Source organism: Clupea harengus, chromosome 8 (assembly GCF_900700415.2).
Source record: "Clupea harengus chromosome 8, Ch_v2.0.2, whole genome shotgun sequence".
Lineage (NCBI taxonomy): Eukaryota > Metazoa > Chordata > Actinopteri > Clupeiformes > Clupeidae > Clupea > Clupea harengus.
The window spans coordinates 6,390,369-6,404,256 of record NC_045159.1 but is presented as its reverse complement, the minus strand read 5'-3'; the positions used below and the strand labels follow the sequence as shown (position 1 = coordinate 6,404,256).

The 13,888-nt window shown below is 48.9% G+C and overlaps 1 protein-coding gene across 4 annotated transcripts in view; it reads right to left on the bottom strand.

The window, feature by feature from the left end:
* The window catches only part of zdhhc20a (zinc finger DHHC-type palmitoyltransferase 20a), a 21,704-nt gene extending 8,119 nt beyond the window's left edge, over nt 1-13,585 (bottom strand). Inside the window, exons 1-4 of one of the 4 annotated variants that reach the window (XM_031571631.2) lie at nt 13,070-13,577; nt 9,008-9,034; nt 8,670-8,764; nt 7,860-7,980 (exon numbers count right to left, since the gene is read on the bottom strand). In XM_031571631.2, the coding sequence (XP_031427491.1) occupies nt 7,860-7,980; nt 8,670-8,764; nt 9,008-9,034; nt 13,070-13,343 (517 nt within the window). In that variant the 5' untranslated portion in view covers nt 13,344-13,577. Of the gene's footprint in view, nt 1-7,859; nt 7,981-8,669; nt 8,765-9,007; nt 9,035-13,069 lie in introns of all 4 variants that reach the window. The other 3 variants (XM_031571632.2, XM_031571633.2, XM_031571634.2) reach the window with 3 other exon arrangements.
* Between the last annotated feature and the right edge of the window lie 303 nt (nt 13,586-13,888).

The window sequence follows — 13,888 nt, the reverse complement described above, 5'->3', positions numbered from 1 at the left end:
GAACCCAGTGGAACGGTGCTCTCGCCGGTATTCTCTGGGTGCAGTGCCCTCAATATTGGTCAGTTAAACAGCTACCCGGCAGGCTACGGCCATATTGGGTGAGTATGTTCACAGGCGGAAAAGGTAAGTATTACTATTGGGCTGTGTGTAGTATTCACCCTCGGGTAATGGTTTAAGAGAGATTGGCCTTACAACTGATATTTAAACCCACTTGTTAAGCAAGTTGGAAGTTTGCATAGTTTGGTTTTGTACCGTTGTTGTTATAAAGTTGCAAGCGGTGTTCTCGACATAAGCATTCAATTAAGTAAACGAACAGGATTTTACTCCTGTCGACTTTGGTTAACGCTAGAAGCAGGCTACGTTTACCTACTGATTGGTGACCAGTGTTGTACCTGAACGCGTTCATTGAGCGAAAGTTAATAAACTCGTTCATAATTTTGGTGAACTGAACGTAGCCTACTGTATTACTGCTGATGAACGATACTGTGAACGGCACGTTCACTCTTTTTAAATTTTCGTTCAATAAGGCAGATTTCTAGAGACTTCCAGGCGAAAGACACACCAGTTACAGTCCTGTATCCAGGATTGCCAAACCAGTCAATCGCTGCGTGTGCTTTCTTCTACTGTCTATGGCTGTCAAGTGAGGGCGCCGAAGTGCGTAGAGGCCGAGAGCAGTATTGCAGACAGATTTAGACAAATTATAGCTCGCAACATATTGAAAAAAAAAAAAAAAAAAAAAAAAAGAACTGAACTACAGGTAGTTCATTTTTTTTGGAGCTGTGAACTTAGTTCGAGATTTTTTATTATATACTATGAACTGAACTAGTTCATTTTAAAATTTGTGAACTATGAACTGAACTGAACTGAACCTTAACTGGTTCATGTAGAAAGTGAACTTTCCCAACACGGTTGGTGAAGGCGTGTGATTTAGTTCTACGCCCTGCAATTTCAGTTCTAAAGCATCTAATTTTGGTAACTGTTAACGAGTGTGTCCGCTCTTAAACGGAAGCCTACCTTACGTAACGAGAGATCATTGCTGTGATCAGGTGGTTAATATTGAGGCTTGGTCCATAATTGACTGCCTAGTTTTAGCGGGTGATCGTTCTCCACCCCGCAAATTTCAGTTGTTCAGCATTCATTATTTGGTTTCAGATGACTGTGTAGAGGAGTGTGTTCGCTCTTAGACAGTAACTATCTTGTATAACAGGGCCTAGTGGGTTTCGCTAAGGCTGCTGGTAAGATATCACTCCTATAAAAGATAAATAAATCTATGTATAGATATTGCAACATGTTCATTACATGGGCTGATTGCCGGGCCCTTCTTGAGCGGCACGGGGACGCAGTGCCATGTCTCCTAAGCAATGCAAACGCCGGAGGCCTGATTCCCGGGAAACCTCTGGTGGGGGCAAATGCAGGAAGATTGATCCGCTTGCCCGGAAGGTAGACACTTTGACTTTGGAGTTCGCAGAGATAAAGACTCTGCTTCTAAATTTGCAACAACCGGCTGCACAGCCTGCTAGTGCTCTCGCTACAACGGCTACACAGTCTCTTTCGGAGATGCTCCCTCCAATACTGTCGCCAGCTTTTGAGATCCTCAAGGAGGATGTTCTCTCCACCAGGGCTTCAGAGAGGCCCCTGTTACTCTCATCCCAGTTCCCTGGGTACGGGCCACACCACACTGAAGGGCTCCAAAGGAAGGCAAGATGCCTCTGCCCATGGCCTTGATCGCATGCCCAATATTGAACCAGCCGTTGCTGCCCTGGTGCTCACGCCGGGTGAAACACTCCGGTCTGATGCTCGCTGCCCCGGCCACAGTGCCGTTTGACAGACGACTACATGGTAAAATCCTACGACGCAGCAGCGTGTATTGCACGTTTGGGTATTCAATGTCACACCTGGTACTAGCCCTGTCTCAGAGAATGCAGACTTCTGAGGCTGACTCCTCCGCACAGAGTCTTAGTGACACCTCCCTGCAGGCGTTTGCCTACATGACAGGGAGCTGGGTGGGCTGTGGCCTCTTTAACCCAGGTCCGACGTATGGTTGGCCCAGTCTCCACTTTTGGAACCGTGCAGGAAAGCCCTTTTGTCTCTGCCTGTCATTTCAGGACAGATGTTTGGTCCTGCCGCACAGCAAGCTCTGGAGTGCAGCCTACAGGTTACACAGGCCAGACAACAGTTTGCCAGTCTGAGCCGTGAGGCTCCCGGCAGACAGAGGCCCTCTATGGTTCCGACGTCGACCACCGAGGTTCCATGGGAAAGGCGCCATCGAGCCATTAGACAGGCGGGCACAAAACAGTGGATTCTACTCCACTTATTTTCAGGCTCTGGGCTCTGTAAAGCGCCTTGAGACAATCGTATTGTTATGGCGCTATATAAATCAAATTGAATTTAATTATTTTATCATCCCAAAGAAGGGCGGCGGCCTTCGGCCTATACTAGACTTGAGACAGTTAAACACGCATCTCAAGATTTTAATATTCCACATGCTGCGTACAGCGGATGTGCTGCAAGGCATCAAGCAAGGAGATTGGCTTACAACCATCAACCTAAAGGATGCATACTTCACGTCCCTATCACACCTCGGCAAACAGTTCCTTCGTTTTGCTTTCGAGGGCAGGGCTTACCAGTTCTGTGTGCTCCCATTCGGGATCTCGCTGGCACCAAGGGTCTTCACCAGATGTGTGGCAGCGGCAGTGTCCCTCACTGCAGGCCAGGGGGGATGCGCATTTTCCCCTATCTGGACGACTGGCTGATCCGTTTCCAGTCGAGGGGAGAGGCCCTCAGAGAATCAGCATTTCTGATCTCCTATGCTACCAGGCTAGGGCTAAAAATAAACCAGGAAGAGAGCTCCCGGTTGCCCAGTCAGCAGATCGTCTTTAGTGGCATCCAGCTAGACTCACGGCTGATGGTTGCTACCCCCTCTCAACAACGGGTCAACAACACCCTCAAGCTCATCAGTCATTTCAGGAGAGGCAGGGCTCTGGCCCTCAAATCATATCTGAGACTGCTGGGGATGTTCACAGCGGCCTCATCGGTGGTCCCTTTGGGCCTTCTGTCATGTGCGGCCTCTTCAAATCCGGCTGAACGATCTTGGCTTGCACCCCACTTGTCACAGGCACAAGCTGGTCAGAGTCACTTCCAGTTGCCTTGCAAAGCTACGCCCGGAGAGAGATCTCTCACCCAGGGGGTCCCCTTGGGGTCCATACTTTCTCGCAGAGAAGTGGTGGCCACCGATGCTTTTCTGGCAGGGTGGGGAGCTGTATGGCAATGCAGGACTGTCAGAGGTCTCTGGAGTCCTTGGCAGCAGGAACAACACAAATGTATTGGAGCTGCAGGCTGTTCTGCTGGCGCTCAAACAGTTTCTTCCAGTGCTGGTAGGAAAGCATGTCCTGGTAGGAACAGCCAACACATCAGTGGTCTACCAGGTAGACCACCAGGGGAGCACAAGGTCCAGACAATTCTCGAGGCTGACCCAACAGCTGTGGTTGTTGGCGTATCCTCAATGCATTTGCCAGGGCAATGCATTTGCCAGGCATTCAAAACACGGCCGAGGATTTGTTATCCCGGCAGCACCCACCTCCTGGGAAATGGAGGCTGCATCCACAAGTGGTGGAAGCGACCTGGCAGAGATAGGGCAAGGCAGGGGTGGATCTTTTCGCCTCACAGTCGACGACGCACTGTCCCCTCTGGTTTTCTAGGGGGGAATCTATAAGCCCCTTGGGCCAGGATGCACTGGCCCATGTGTGGCAAAATCAGCTGCTGTACGCCTTCCCCCCACTACCACTGATCCTGCCCACTCTGGGAAGGATCCTCAGAGGGAACCATAAGGAGTTACTAATAGCCCCCAAATGGCCGGGAAGTGTGTGGTTCCCAATCTTGCACAGATTACTAGACGGGGAGCCGTGGTGCCTCCCTGTGAGGCTGGACCACCTCTCACAGCTGGGGGGGTCGAATCTGGCACCCGTAACCAGCTCTTCTGCAGCTTTGGGTCTGGCCTCTGAAGGGCCAGAGCCATTGTTAGGGTCATGTGACCCAGTGGTTGTACGGACCATCCACAGCTCCCGGGCACCCTCCTCCAATGCGCTGTACGCTAACAGGTGGAGGTTTTTGTTTTTCTTTGTGAGTGGTGCCAAGCACAGAAGCAGGACCTGACATGGTGTCCTGTACCGGTGGTACTCTGCTTCTTGCAGCCGCTCCTTGCAGCCTCCACCATCAAAGTATACGCAGCCGCCATCTCGGCCATGCACAGTGGGGTCCCATACGCTAGTGACCCACTTCCTTAGGGGTGCTTAATGACTAAGGCCGCTTCAGCGAAGCCCAGTGCCCTCTTAGGACTTGCCTATAGTCCTAGATGCACTCTGTCAGTCCCCATTTGAACCTCTAGAGAGGGTGGGATTGAAATGGCTTTCTATGAAGACCGCTTTTCTCTTGGCCATGGCATCGGCTAAACGAAGGCCAAGCCAAGAATGCCTATATTGAAACCCTGGAGGCACAGGGGTAACTTGTGGCCGAATCCGGCCTTTCTTCCAGAGATGTTTCATCATCCTACACAAACCAGCCCCTCAGTCTGGCTGCTTTTGAGCCCCAGCACAGGAGGATGAGCAGGGACAGAGCACCTACCTGTGGTGCCCAGTGAGAGCACCAAGGGCTTACATTGATATGACTGTGGAATTCCATCAGGCTGATTCACTGTTTCTCTGTAATTCAGGACAAGGGAGAGGGCACAGCTTATCCAAACAACGGCTATAGGCTATATAGGTGCCTATAGGAACAGTAGCCTCCCGGTCCCTCAGGTCCGAGGTCACTCAACCAGGAGTGTATGTACATCGTGGGCGGCCCTAAGAGGTGTCCCCCCCTTTCAGATATCTGTACAGCTGCATCATGGGCTTCAACCTGCACATTTGCGAGGTTTTATAGGGTTAACGTGGTCCCTCATAACCCAGTGGCAGCAGCTGTTCTTCCTACTTCCTTACAGCGGGAGTAAGGTAAGATTTCCTCGTGACTTTGTTGGTATTAGTCATCCAGTGCTGAAAGCACCACCTCTGGCGGTCAGGAGAAACGAAATAGAACGAAGGTTACGTATGTAACCACGGTTCTATGAGTTTCGGATGACCGCCAGACCTTGGCAGTCACTCGGAATCTGCACGAGAAGATTGCCAAGAGGGCGCTTCCTGGGTGGGCCGGCCTTTTGTGCTGGTGCACATTGAGGACGTCACCCAGGTCACAGGTGACTTTGTTGGTATTAACACTCGACCTGCACGTACGTGCGATGGAAATCCAGTGCTGAAAGCACCGCCTCTGGCGGTCATCCGAAACTCATAGAACCGTGGTTACATATGGAACCTTCGTTTTAGAGCTTAGAAACCTTCATAGTGCATATATAAACATGCAGATTCCAGTCATTTTGAGACCAAATTAAAGTGTCTACGACCTTCAGAAGCTGAGATACAGATGCGCTTGACGCGTGCTAAAAGGGAGTGGCAAAATCTCGACGTTTTGGTATTAGTCATCCAGTGCTGAAAGCACCACCTCTGGCGGTCAGGAGAAACGAAATAGAACGAAGGTTACGTATGTAACCACGGTTCTATGAGTTTCGGATGACCGCCAGACCTTGGCAGTCACTCGGAATCTGCACAAGAAGATTGCCAAGAGGGCGCTTCCTGGGTGGGCCGGCCTTTTGTGCTGGTGCACATTGAGGACGTCACCCAGGTCACAGGTGACTTTGTTGGTATTAACACTCGACCTGCACGTACGTGCGATGGAAATCCAGTGCTGAAAGCACCGCCTCTGGCGGTCATCCGAAACTCATAGAACCGTGGTTACATACGGAACCTTCGTTTTAGAGCTTAGAAACCTTCATAGTGCATATATAAACATGTAGATTCCAGTCATTTTGAGACCAAATTAAAGTGTCTACGACCTTCAGAAGCTGAGATACAGATGCGCTTGACGCGCGCTAAAAGGGAGTGGCAAAATCTCGACGTTTGCTCGGGTACAGTAAATGACAGCACCCTAGTTTTGTTCCTCATGGTCAAATTAGCCAGAAACCGTTAAGAAAAGTCATGCCGCTCATACTTCATACTCAACCTATGGCCTGCTACTCCAGTACAGGATACTATGAACCCTATGTCACTGTGATTAGTGAACATTACAGAACACAACCAACAACAGACGCTGTCTGCAGGAACTATTTCTGCAGTTTTTCTTCGCCGACACATTCGCCTGCTCATATTCATGCTGTTCCTGATCTCCAAAGTAGATCTGTGATACCTGAAGCTTATGGCAATGTTTTCACTCAATACACCATGAACTGTAAATATATAGTAGACACAAACTTCACACTGAAAAGGAGCCATTAAGGCCATGAAATTAGCCCCAGCATCCGTCTGAGCATAACTCCTGAACCGTCACACTATTCTTACACCGGGGTAGGCGGTGGAGCTGATGGATGTCTGTGGCCTAGTGGAGAAACTGGTGTGGAGCTGATGGATGTCTGTGGCCTAGTGGAGAAGCTGGTGTGGAGCAGACTGGACACACAGCAGACCCTACAGCCTCAGATGAGGCCTAAACATGACATTTATATTTATATTTACTCATTTCCCAGACACTTTTCTCAAAAGCGTCTTTAGTCCAGATATACATTTATATCAGTAGGTGTGATCCCTTGGCCTCAAACCCATGATTTTGGTGTTGTTAGCACCTTACTCCACTCTGTATCAAACTCTTTATCTTAGTGATGTTAACACCTTGCTCCCCACCCATGTTTCAGACTGACATGCTTCACATGTGTAATAATAATAATAATAATAATAATCATAATCATAATCATCTTTATTTAAAGAGCAAAATCCATGTTCCAAAGTGCTTCACAGAGACAGTTAACAGACAGCCATCAGATGAGAGAGTGCAGGGAGCTGATGCCTGTCTGTGGTCTCCTGGAGAAGAAGCTGGTGTGCAGTGCACTGGAATCACTGCAGCTCTCCAGCCTCACAGCAGGCCCAGGAACATGAGTGACTCGGAGCAGGCCCAGGAATATGAGTGACCACTGCAGCCCTTCACATAGACATATATATCTATATATACCTGTATATATGTCTATGGCTCTCCAGCCTCAGAGCAGGCCCAGGAACATGAGTGACTCAGAGCAGGCCCAGGAATATGAGTGACCACTGCAGCTCTACAGCCTCAGAGAAGGCCCAGGAATATGAATGCCAGCTCTACAGCCTAAGAGCAGGCCTAGGAATATGAGTGAAACACTGCCGCTCAACAGCCTCAGAGCAGGCCCAGGAACATGAATGACAGCTCTACAGCCTCAGAGCAGGCCCAGGAATATGAGTGACCAGAAGGCCAAACCACTTTTCACTGTTCTGTTTCTAACTGACACACTCTAAAAGAAGACGGGGGGGCCGCCTTACAAACCACATCAGTCAGGAGAAAGTGGTTTGTGTGTGTAAAAGCAGGCTTGAGTGTGTCAGCGTGTGTGTGTGTGCTGTGTGTGTGGTTGTGTGTGTGTGTGTCTGTTTGTGTGTGTGCATGCGTGAAGATGTGAGAGGGTGTGTGAAAATATGCATGTTTGGTTTTGTGTGTGTGAGTGCGTGTGCAGAGTTGTGTGTGTGTTTCTCCTCCTCCAGTGCATGTGTATATGGCCAGGCCTTTGGCTGTGTGTGTGTGTGTGTGTGTGTGTCCGTGTGTCCGTGTGTCCGTGTGTCCGTGTGTGCGTGTGAGTGTGTGAGTGTGTGAGTGTGTGTGAGTGTGTGTCTGAACCTCCTCCTCCAGTCCGTGTGTATATAGGCAGGCCTTTGGCTGTGTGTGTGTGTCTCTGAGTGTGTGTGTGTGTGTGTGTGTGTATGTGTGTGTACCTCCTCCTCCAGTCCGTGTGTATATAGGCAGGCCTTTGGATACTTTCTTGAGGATTTCATGCTGCACCTCCGCCTGCTCCTCCTTCTCATACTGCTCCTTCTCTGCCTTAGGAAGACAGAACTAACACACACACACACACACACACACACACACACACACACACACACACACACACACGTACGTACGTAGAGGTCACAGATTACACACCCACAGAGGTCAACGTTACACATACAGAGGTCAAAGATTATGCACACACACATACACACAAGTGAAAACAAAGAGGCCATAGATTATACAGACACCTACCAAGGTCACAGATCACAGAGAACTCACACACACAGATTTAGACAAAATAACACACCCACCAAGGGTTTCAGATATAAATATATAACCAGTGTATCATAAAATAACTGACTGAAAGATCAATATGTTTTCGTAAACAAATTAATCAATTCTCAAAAACAGACAGTTATCCTTTTTTCCACAGCCAAGCACACACACACACATCTCTGTAAATACAGAGTGGTCTGGAATACGCCCAACTAACCACACAGCAGTCTGAAATAGCAAAATCACACACACATGTGCACACGCGCACACACATGTGCACACGCGCGCACACACACACATGCACGCCTACATACACACACAGAGGGAATAAACCTGAATACAGAGAAATCCAATTATTGGGATATAACATCAGACAGACAGACAGATAGACACACAGACACAGACACAGACACAGACACAGACACACACACACACACACACACACACACACACACACACAGGTGCTGAGGCTTCTGTACCTCTTTGGAGGGGTTGGTTGGCCTGGAGACGATGGTCTTCCAGTAGGACCACATAAACATGACAAAGGAGAGATGAAAGACCACCAGATATATGACTGAAAGAGAGAGAGAGAGAGAGAGAGAGAGAGAGGGTGAGAGAGAGAGACAGACAGAGACGAAAACTGTACTACTCTATTATTAAAGTTGTAGAAATATGCACTTTGGGACCTATTCTGAACAATTCCACACCGGCCCAAAGAAAGTCCTTTTCATTATGAACATGTGGTAAACTGTAAGAGATGCTTTTGAACTTCATTCATTTGTGTTCACAACTGTTAGCTTTCTGTGTTCCGTCTCACCTTGTTCTTCCGCGTTGGGGATTGTATCTGTGAGGAATTTACAGGACACATGGGGAGAGAAAGATGGACATTAAAGAGTGAAACTCATGGTCTATACGTACAGTCATATCACACAAGCAAGAAAATCCCATTTCACTGTACAGCTGCTAGTGTCTCACCACACCAGTTTGCAAAAGGCTTATTTCACTCACAGTTCTACACACACACATGAACATACACAAACACACTCACACTCATACACAAACACGCATGCAGGCACGCACGGACACATACACACGCACACACACACACACACACACACACACACACACATGAACACGAACACGAACACACACACACACAAACACGCACACTGTTGTTCTATCGCCCTGCTGTGCCCCCTGTGATACCAGGTCATGACATCGCCATACACACACTACTCCTTAACAAACATGAGCATGCCTCACACACACAGACTAACTCCAACCACATGCTTGCTCCTACACACATGCTCTCTCTCATACACACACACACAGACACACTCAACTCCAGCCCGACGCTTGCATCCCCACACACACACACACTCTCTCTCTCTCTCTCTCACACACACACACAGACACACTCAACTCCAGCCTGATGCTTGCATCCCCCCCACACACACACACTCTCTCTCTCTCTCTCACACACACACACACACACAGACACACTCAACTCCAGCCCGACGCTTGTATCCCCACACACACACACACTCTCTCACACACACACACACCTCTGTCCCAGGGCCCTGTACGGGCACTCCCAGGCTGGCAGTGCCATGTGGGAGTGCCCGTCTGAGGCGGCTTTGTTCAGCTGCCCGGGGAACCCCCACAACCCACCAACACACTGGCAGGTGCCTTTCATTACAAAGGACAGAGAGAGAGAGGGGGGAGGGAGAGAGAGAGAGAGGGGGAGAGAGAGAGAGAGAGAGAGAAAGAGAGAGGGAGGGAGGGAGAGAGAGGGAGGGAGGGAAAGAGAGGGAGAGAGGGGGGAAGAGAGAGACAGGGAGGGAGAGAGGGGGAGAGAGGGGGGGTAGAGATAGAGAGAGGGGGGTAGAGAGAGAGAGAGAGTCAGGGAGAGAGACAGAGAGAGGGGGGGTACAAGTATGTGGGTGAAGTTGATGTGTGTGTGTGTGTGTGTGTGTGTGTGTGTGTGTGTGTGTGTGTGTGTGTGTGTGTGTGTGTGTGTGTGTGTGTGTGTGTGTGTGTGTGTGTGTGTGTGTGTGTGTGTGTGTGTGTGTGTGTGTGTGTGTGTGTAGGAGGGTTGGGGTGGGGTGGGTTGGGATGAGTATGCCTGTGTGAGTGAGTGACAGTTTAAGTGTGTGCATGTGACTGGAACTGTGTGTGTGTGTGTGTGTGTACAGTTTCAGAAATTCACCACTGGGTGATTTGGAATAACACCACTTCATCAAGATTATACTAACTGCTGTGCCTCAGATTTGGAGAGGTTTGCGTGCCTCGTGCTTCTGCTCTCAGCCCAGAGACTGCTCTCAGCCCAAAGACTGCTCTCAGCCCAAAGACTGCTCCAAGACTGCTCTCAACCCAAAGACTGCTCCCAGCCCAAAGACTGCTCTCAGCCCAAAGACTGCTCCAAGACTGCTCTCAACCCAAAGACTGCTCCCAGCACAAAGACTGCTCTCAGCACAAAGACTGCTCTCAACCCAAAGACTGCTCTCAGCCCAAAGACTGCTCTCAACCCAAAGACTGCTCTAAGACTGCTCTCAGCCCAGAGACTGCTCTCAACCCAGAGACTGCTCCAAGACTGCTCTCAACCCAAAGACTGCTCCCAGCCCAAAGACTGCTCTCAGCCCAAAGACTGCTCCAAGACTGCTCTCAACCCAAAGACTGCTCCCAGCACAAAGACTGCTCTCAGCACAAAGACTGCTCTCAACCCAAAGACTGCTCTCAGCCCAAAGACTGCTCTCAACCCAAAGACTGCTCTAAGACTGCTCTCAGCCCAGAGACTGCTCTCAACCCAGAGACTGCTCCAAGACTGCTCTCAACCCAAAGACTGCTCCCAGCACAAAGACTGCTCTCAGCCCAAAGACTGCTCTCAACCCAAAGACTGCTCTCAGCCCAAAGACTGCTCTAAGACTGCTCTCAGCACAAAGACTGCTCTCAACCCAAAGACTGCTCTCAGCCCAAAGACTGCTCTAAGACTGCTCTCAGCACAAAGACTGCTCTAAGACTGCTCTCAGCACAAAGACTGCTCTCAACCCAAAGATTGCTCCCAGCCCAAAAACTGCTCTCAACCCAAAGACTGCTCTCAGCCCAAAGACTGCTCTAAGCCCAAAGACTGCTCTAAGACTGCTCTCAGCCCAGAGACTGCTCTCAGCCCAGAGTTCACAGCACCATACACTCAAGTCACATTCAGGATGTGCATACTTCTTCCTGGAGACCGTCTCTGCACACCGTGCTTATTGTTACTGTGCTCACACTTATTCCTACATAATGGACACACACTTATTCCTGCAAAACCATTGTACTCACTCATTCCCAGATTTATTTATAAATCTTAGAGTTCATTGATTAGCCAACTCTTAGCTCAGACTGTCAGCTCCAATCTCAGCCCCAGTTAGAGAGCGGGTCCCCAGGACTTCCCCGGACCGCTCCAGTAAGTGGACTGGGCTGCTGTAGTGAGCGTCAGGCCCTGCTACAGTGACCCCACTCATATAACACTATAATACACCTCAGGCTCTTCTCCAGGCTCCCCCAGACAGCGATGCTGTAACGTCAGGCCCTGCTGTAGCCTAACAGACGCTGCGGGAGATTAACAGCCCCGGGGCCGCTGAGTAAACAGGCTAGGAGACTTAGCGCCCACTGACACTGACCTCAGGCCACAGTCCCAGCAGCGCTCGGAGCGTTAAAGGGGCAGCTAGCGTAGGCGAAGAGCTCTGCTAGAAAGCAACAGGGTCTGGAACAGGTCTCGCCCAGATCCAATACTCAACAGGTCTGTTTCTGAATCATGTTGTTATGACAACAGCTCTTTTGGATGTCTAGACAGGCAAGTGGGGACAAAGAGTATGCTAGTAAAATTCTCTCTGGCTATGGGCTATGGGCTATGGATGTGAAATGATAAAAACACTCCACCGAGGGACTCAATTGTGCGGACTGATCATGTGAATTACGACCTGGCCGACAGAGAGAAGGCACTAACATTTACTGGATACAAAGTTCAATTTGAATTGACAGTGAGCAGCAAACAAGATCGCTGTAAACTTGAAATTATGAAATTTCCCTCAAGCTTGCATTCTCAGAGAGGCCGTGAGGGAAGTGTTGGGAAACTGCTGTCACTGGCATGTGTTCTTCCTGTTTGTCAAAAACAGCTTTCGATCACAAGGACATAGTTGAGCGACTGCGAACAGACTGATGCCGACTCTTCATAACTGGCATTGACCGTCGTCTATTCGGGTATGGTTGAAGCCACTTAGAATATGTCAAAAGTCAATCCAACACAATTAGTTTGACCGGTTTGGTATGACCAGTTAGTTCTGGCTTGCTGATACATGCAGATGTAGCAACTGGTACATTTCATATACGGTGAGCAAAGAAGGAATATACTTCAACCCAGAAAAACATGGATGGTTATTATGTTCGCTGATATGATACAAGTGAATGAATCACTGCTGACTGAGCCGCCGTCCCTGTTTTGACTACGGCATAACAAACTTATGCGGCTGCTAGGTCGACATTCATTCATTTCTCCCAAAAGAATGCGCCCACATTCCATCCCTGAAGTTACTTGTGTAGCCGCTGGGAGAGAGATACAATGTAGCAGTCCAAGTTATAGACAGCGCGTTCCATGTTAAGATGATTACATATGTTAAAAAATACAACGAACACATAACACATAGTTGACAGCATTATACTTTGAAAACTAGCAAAAACTGAGGTTGCTGGGGCAGACGCTTTTCGGCAAATAATCGTACCAGTCTGTTACAGTCACCTCATTCACTTCGTGCTGTCCATACAAACTAACGGATAACTTTTTTTGCAACACACAAAACCAAAAATATCTAGCTAACATAAACGAAACACATGTACTTACATATGCAGAGCTCCATGACATAAGCATAATAAGACCAGCAAACGACTAGGTTTATGAAAATAACAGGTATCCAGGATAAGCCCCGCTGACAGCATCTTAGTACGTGCGAGGGCGCCATCTTTAATCCGCCTGCAGAAAAGAGGGTTTGTGTGACGTCAGGTCCTCCGATGGGTAGCAGGGAAGAGAGAGGAGCACAAAGACGGGTTTGACCATGAGATGAAATCACTGCACATCTGTACTGTAAAGCTGTTTCATGGATACCGACACGGCCCATCCGGATTTGATTCGAACGCAGTAGCCCCCTTACTTTACTGATACCGCTATTGTTGGTTGTATAAAATAGGTTTGCTGAGATATTTTTGCATTAGCAGATCAAATTGTGTAATTTTAACTGAATAGAATATAATAGCCAATGGACGTGAGGTTCTTAAAGCATACAATACCAAATTATAATGTCGTAGTCTAGTAAACCCACATTTAGTCTTTTTTGCAGTTTCCTGTTTGTATTGGGATGGGTTTGGAAGGTCTGTCCGCTGTGTGTGTGTGTGTGTGCCTGCGTGTGTATCTGAGCATGTGTGTGTGAGAGCTTGTGTGCGTATCTGAGCATGTGTGTGTGTGCGCGTGTGTGTGTGTATCTGAGCATGTATGTGTGTGTGAGCGTGTGTGTGTATCTGAGCATGTATGTGTGTGTGAGCTTGTATGGGTATCTGAGCATGTGTGTGTGTGAGCGTGTGTGTGTATCTGAGCATGTATGTGTGTGTGAGCGTGTGTGTGTATCTGAGCATGTGTGTGTGTGAGCGTGTGTGTGTATCTGAGCAT